The following is a 6,639-nucleotide window of genomic DNA, read 5'->3' as shown; positions in this document are numbered from 1 at the left end:
GTCTGTCTGTCTGTGTCTGCTTTAAATGATCTGAGCCGCGATGAGGAAAATGGCCTTTGGTGGTACACGAATAACTTTGTACCGGGAAGAGAGCTCCGAATAGTCACCAGCGACGTGTTAGAGTTTTCCCATGAAACTGTAGACATAGCTAGACGTTTTTTCAAAGTAATGCTGATTAAAATATTGACATTGAGGCATTAAAAGCCCGTAGAAGTAAAGCGGGAAGGAGGCGCTGTAGCGGTGAAGGGCGGCTTGGTGGTGGGTGGCTAGTTAACCGACTACCGACATTGTTGGTTGGGTTAGTTGGTCGGGGCGGAGGGGAGGAAGGCCGGGTGGAAGTGCGAGCCGAGATGTGTGCGTGTGTTTTTTTTTGGGGGGGGGGAGGGGTGTTCCCGGGGGCACGGGGTGGGGTCGCGCCTCGCCGCTTTCCTGAGCCGTCACACTCCCGGCACATAGTCACATGCATGCTTACATCTACGCGTGTGCGCATGCATGCATGTATGTATGTATGTATGTATGTATGTATGTATGTATGTTTTCCTGTTCCGTGGCCCGTTTGCCATAATCCAACTTGGCAGGTTAGCCCAGCGAATCAGTCTTGGCCACTCCACCGACGACGTCGCCGCCGCCTTCCAAACCGTCATTGGCGCCATGCTTGCGGCCGCGTACAACACGGGGGGCAGATCGGCAAAGATCCGAGAACGGCTGGATAAGATTCTCAGGTTCTGGAGCGAGAAGCATGTAGGTGCCGTAGGTACCGTTGGGGTGGGGATCGTGGGGTAGGGAAAGGGGAAAAGGGGGAGAGAAAGCGGGGGAGGGGGGCGGAGAGGTAAGGAGGAGGAGAAGCCGCGGAGGGGTGTACAACGGCGTGTGGTCATGACGGGGTGGGGGATGGGGGTGGGCAGTGTGGCGCAGGGTGTGGGGCCGGGGTGTGGGGGCGGAGTCTCATCATTGACCTGCTACTCGGCCTGGGTCCTCCTTCTCCTCCTCCTCCTTGTCCGGCCTTTCCCTATGGCCGGGCCCCCCTCCAAAAACCCGCATGTCCAAAAACCCGCTCTTTGCCTGTCCTCCGCGTCCTCCTCCGCTTTCTTCTCCTCTGTCCCCGTGGGATCCCGGCGGTCTGTAAGCTCTTTGGCGGGCGGAAGCGTTAACGACCTGGCTCCGAACCTTTTGTAACGTCTATCGTACAGGTGTACGACGTTGACACGATGACCATGATTGAGGACGCGGCTTTCAACACCGACGACCCGGCGGCGTTGCTTCAGGCCGCGCATACGGAGCCGCCACCGCCGGCGGCGGCAGCGGCGCCATGGCAGCAGCAATCACAATCGCAGTCGCAACAGCCGCTGCCGCCGCAAGGGCAGCCAGCGCCGCCGTGGATGCAAGCCGGCGGCCCGGCGGCGGCGGCGGCACCGCCGCCGCCAGGCACCTCCGGCGGCTGGGGTCCGCCGCCGCCGGGAGCCCCCACTGGGCCGCTGTCCGCTGCAGGGCCTTGGGGAACGCCGCCGCCGCAGGCGGCGCCGTATGGCCATCCAGGGTTACCGCCGTACAGTACCCCGCTCGGTGTGCCGCCGCCGATATCGCAACAACCGGTAGGGTGTTACATTCTGTTCTCACGTCTTTCCTTCCTCCCTCATCCAAAACGTGACTCCAAACCCAGATCCACGACTAACCGCCACATTAACGGTGCCAACGGATCTTAACCACCTACTCATGCAGGCTCCATGGTTTGCAGGCCCCAGCGGACCGCCGGGAGGGGCTCCTCCTCCGGCGGCGGCGCCGCCGCACCCACACCTGCAGCAGCTAAGTACGCCTGGTATGGCAACGGCGGCGGCGGCGGCGGCGGCGGGGACGGCCATGATGCCGGTGCCGCCGACGGGCCTGCCGGGGCAGCCGGGGTCGGCTCCGCCGCTGACCGGAGGCGCGGCGGCCTCCTCGGGAGGTGCTGCTCCGCCCGTTTCGAGTGGGTGTAGTGTCTTAAAAATCATAAGAGGGAAGGAGATGACTAATGAAAACAGAAATAAGAGGGATCATTAGGGGTATTTTTCGTCTAGCGGCTGTAGAAGTTTTATTTTTATTTTGCAGTTGCATTTTGCTCAACGCTCCCGCGGCAGGAGGGCGTTTTTGAGGATAGCAGAAGGAATGTACTAGGCAGGGCGTTGAGGGCGCACTCAGGGGGGTTGGCCCTACATGACGCGGGTGATGGCTGTGTGTGTATCGGATGTATGTATGAGTGCTTCAGCCTTGCCTTGTGCCGCCTCTCACACCCCCCTGGGTGCGCCTTGGGGGCGTGGTAGTGGGGGCGTGTGGCCCTGGTAGCCGTGGCGGACCCTAACTTTTTGAATGTAGCGAAATCCAGATCCAGATCCAGGAAAAAGGTAAACTTTGACCGGATGCACGAGTTCGACAAGAAATTTGCTGCACGTCGCGATTCGCACGCGATTCTGTTAACCAAAGCTGAAATCCAAAAGCCCTTATGATTATTATGGTTGTGGCTGGGAAAATTGGATCCATGTTATTGGACGTCACATCGTACTGCGCGCGTACGACGTCGTCGTCTGATGTTGAATCATCGCAGGTCTTCAAGCCAAGGCTGCGCACATCGCCGCAGAGCTGGCGGCGGCGGCGGCCGCCGCCGCCGCTGCCGCCGCCGCCACCGTTGGTGTCGTACCTCTGGGCAACACCAAGCCCGTGGCGCCGTTACCAGGACCGGACCTGGCCGGTACGCCTGTACCCTCCACCAACTTCCCGCCGGGCCTTATTCCCGAGCTGGTTAAGGAGAAGAATCGTTGCGAGGTGCCGTACACACCGTTGGATCCAGCAGACATTGATAAAGCCGGTGAGTGGCGGTTGTGGTAGTTATGTGTGTGCGTGTGTGTATTTTGTGGTTGTAGCGTGGGAAGATGTGCACCGGTCCAGAGCGTGGGGGTAGTTGGTTGGGGAGGGCCGGGGAAAGGCCTATGACGGCTGGATGGCTGTTCGGAAAGGAGTGAGTTACAGACATATGTTCACACGAACACACCGTCTGCGTGTCCTGTTTCTTCACGCGGGGTTCGCCAGCTTCTTTCCTCTCCCTCGTGCTCATGCTCAGCCATGTATGTATGACATGATATCATTCATACATACATGCATACATACATACATACATACATACATACATACATACATACATACATACATACATACATACATACATACATACATACATACATACATACATACATACATACATACATACATACATACGTACGTACGTACGTACACGCAGGTCTGCCTCCACCCCCCGAGAAGGACTCGTACCTGCTGGCCAGACTGGAGCGGTTCTACGCGGACCTCAAGGAGTACCGACCCGGGCTGAGCAGGGCGGACCTGGAGGACGCCATACGGGGTCAGTAAAAGGGGTTTAGCTTAGGGTTTTAGGGTTTTAATGTTACAAATTACAAGTTACCCGCACTCATGTGCGGTTGTGTGTCCGTAAAAAAGCCGGGGGAGGGGCCCAAGGACGTTATATTGGTATTGATGCGGGTATTGACGAGGGAGGCCATTATCATCCTCCCTCGTTCGCTTCAGGGCGAAGCGCCTCAGCGCGACGTGCCTGGCCTCCCAGATTTAATTTGGTTTAGGGTTTTGGATATTTGGGGTTCGATTTGGGATCCAGTCTGTGTGGATGATACCTGGTATGATGATGAGGGAGGTTAGGAGGTGGGGGGCTCGCTCAAGCCCCTCCCCCCGGGGCCCCGCCGACCTCTGTGGCCCCCCCCCGCCCTACGTTTGTTACTCTCTTGCCCTGGCAGCAGCTTCAATCGTGTGTGGTTCGTCTTTCCCCGCCCCCGCCCCCGTTTCTCTGCACACCGCTTTTACTCCATTTACCAATCTGACTGACGACTACATGGTATTGTTAATAGGGTCTAGTTTACTAGACCCTAGACCCTATATTAATTACAGAGAGCTCTTCCGTACTTCCGTACGTCCGTACGCCTTGCTCTTCCGCGGGTGTTTCTATCCTCAACTCATGTTTACTTGGGTATTTGTGCGCCTGTCCCTTCCTGCCACCCTCTCTCCTCTGCCGTACAGGTGGTCGTATTCGGTCCCGATCAGAGGAGCCCGACGACGTGGACGGCGCAGGCGGGCGACGTCGAGGCCGGGGGGCGGCTGGAGTCCTGGATGACGGCTCCTTTGCGGGTGAGTGCTGATGTGTGTGTGTGTGTGTGTCCGGGTGGCGTGAGAGTTTAAGACCTGTTAGGGCTTTTGACGTGGGAAAATGTTGGTAGGGGATGGATTTAGGGATTTTTAGGTTCGGTGTGTGTGTGTGTGTATTACGGGGGCATCATGGGGGGTTGAATTGAGGGTGAGAACCCCTCATCGTGTAATCTAGAGACTGCGCACCTACATACATAAATACATACATACTTATTATATATATGTGTGTGTATATACAGGTGATGCTCGTGGGTCGTGTCCGGTCTGGTTAGCTCCCGTCCTATCTATCCCCCTCCCTAACCACCCTAACCACCCCCTCCCTGATTTCCAGCCCATTCCCCCACCACACGCGCTCACACACACACAGACACACATGCGCCTCATTTTGCGTTTCTTTTGCGGTGTTGCCCCTGGCAAACACTTATATATAACACTTATAACACTTATATGCATACATGCATACATGCAGGTGGTCGTAATGTGTCCAAGTATGCGGGTCTGGGCGCTCACAACGCAGCCGACGACGGCGCTGGCGGCGGGGGGGGTCTGGGCTCAGAGGGACCCGCAGAGGACGACATGTATTCGGAGTACCGGAAACAACGGTCAGGGACGTACCACGAGATGATCTTCAAGTCCTCGGCGGCAGCAGGCGCTTGGCGGTGAAGAATTTCACAAGGCGGGGGGGGCGGGGGCGGGGCGGCTGGTTTGAGAGTGGTGACGAGAGAGTATGGCGCGTTTTTGTGCGGCTGTAGCACAGTGGTGACGGTTCAGACAACGACGTAGAAAAACACTAGGACGATATGTAGAGGCCATGTGTGTGTGTGTGCGCGTGCGTGTGTGCGCCTCTGGTTGTTGTGTTGGTGGTGCTGCTCTGTCGTTTAGGTTTTAGGGATAAGAGGTGGTGAAAATGGTGGGTGGGTGGAGCTGTGATTGGGAGAGAGTTGTTTTTTAGCTGCTCTGGGGTTGTTGCAGCATGCAGGGCTTGGGTGGTGTGGTGGTTGGAGGTGAAGGTGGAGGGGTGGGGGAGAACGTGTAACGAGTGGTTCGCTCTGTAACTCGAAATCCGGTTGGGGGAGAGCCCGTATCCCGCCGGTAGTCGGGCGCCCTGTAACTCGGAATCCAAACACTGGAGCGGGGGCTGTGCTGTGCCTACTACGGAAATGGTGAGGGGGGTTGGGAGCCCTCCGCGGGCGCTGACTGAATCCACAGCTGCTTTAATAAAGTGAAGTGGGGGAGGTGTCCGAACGAGAGTGGTGGTGGAAGGGGGGGAAAAGACGAACCACGAGCGAGTGAAGCTGCTGCTGAAAGTGGAAGGAGGGGGTTAGCTCTTCCCCCTTTTCTCCTACCGTGTTCCTTCAGCACACACAGCGTTGCAGTATCCGGGCTAGGACCTGGGCCGGATGTTGGGGAGGGGGGGTTCTGTTGTGGGAGGACTGGCGGCGGGGCCGCGCTGTGTGCGGCTTTCGTCCTGGACAGCTGAATGAAAAATAACACGGAATGCGTTTAGGCGGGCATCTCCTATATCTTGTGAACGTTTCCTTTGTGTCTTCGTGTGTGTGGCTACATATCCATCTGGATGGAGGATGTCTTCATTACCTGCTTGGCGCGACACGACACGAAGTGGCAGTGCAGTACAACACACAGGACAGTACAGGCCCAATGGCATACTCCAGGCCGGTTCCGGCCCGGTTCCGACCTAACGGGTCCAGTTAACGAGATGGGTAACCGGTCGGTAGGATTACCGAGCGAACCGTTATCCGTTAACCGTCCCCAGTAATCGGTAACCGATGTCGGTAACCTGGCATGAGGAAAAATGCATTTCTGATTGCAACCAGTTTCTTTGTGACAATGCCCATTGTCACAAGGTTCATGCCCACGTGTCACACCCCGACAAGCTTAGGAGGTTAAGGCAATGTGAATGCCGGGTGACAGGGGTGACAGTCTTGTGCAGGCACATTTGGAGACTAGTTTACACTGAGATTGGGGTGATGTTGGATTAGAATACTTGCAGTTCATGAAATTGAGGAAATGTGTTGCATAGGCATATCCAAACGTTTCAGAGGGACGTTGTTTCGCCCGTAACAAACTTGTTACGGGCGAAACAAACTGGATTTCCACAGTCCCACCACTCAAAGAGCTCCCCACACCATCGCAAAGTCCCTTTTTTATTACAGACACATGTAACGAGTTGTCATAGCTTGAGATTGTCGATATATGACTGCTGGATTGTGACCAGGCCATCTCCTTACATGTCTTGCTGCACCAGCATGAGCAGTGATCCCTTCTGTTCAAAATTTTCAGGCAACATCGCAATGAGGCAAAACATTGTGCCGAATCTGCCGTACAAAGAGTGTTCAAAGCTTCACGCTACTAACGGACGAATACATAAGCATTCATTTACCTTGAAAGAATAAAGGAATTCTATAGCTTCATACAAAT

The 6,639-nt window shown here is 56.0% G+C and overlaps 1 protein-coding gene across 1 annotated transcript in view; it reads left to right on the top strand.

The window, feature by feature from the left end:
• VOLCADRAFT_105003 (uncharacterized protein) overlaps nt 1-5,250 on the top strand; it is a gene marked incomplete at its 5' end in the record, with an annotated part of 8,050 nt that extends 2,800 nt beyond the window's left edge. The window contains 7 exons of the mRNA XM_002951190.1: nt 579-741; nt 1,191-1,592; nt 1,801-1,963; nt 2,579-2,839; nt 3,269-3,388; nt 4,075-4,182; nt 4,670-5,250. Of these exons, the coding sequence (XP_002951236.1) occupies nt 579-741; nt 1,191-1,592; nt 1,801-1,963; nt 2,579-2,839; nt 3,269-3,388; nt 4,075-4,182; nt 4,670-4,863 (1,411 nt within the window). The 3' untranslated portion in view covers nt 4,864-5,250. The remainder of the gene's footprint in view (nt 1-578; nt 742-1,190; nt 1,593-1,800; nt 1,964-2,578; nt 2,840-3,268; nt 3,389-4,074; nt 4,183-4,669) is intronic.
• Nucleotides 5,251-6,639: the final 1,389 nt, after the last annotated feature.

Source organism: Volvox carteri, assembly GCF_000143455.1.
Source record: "Volvox carteri f. nagariensis unplaced genomic scaffold VOLCAscaffold_22, whole genome shotgun sequence".
NCBI lineage: Eukaryota > Viridiplantae > Chlorophyta > Chlorophyceae > Chlamydomonadales > Volvocaceae > Volvox > Volvox carteri.
Note: the sequence above shows the minus strand (reverse complement) of the source record. Positions and strands in the feature narration are given on the sequence as shown.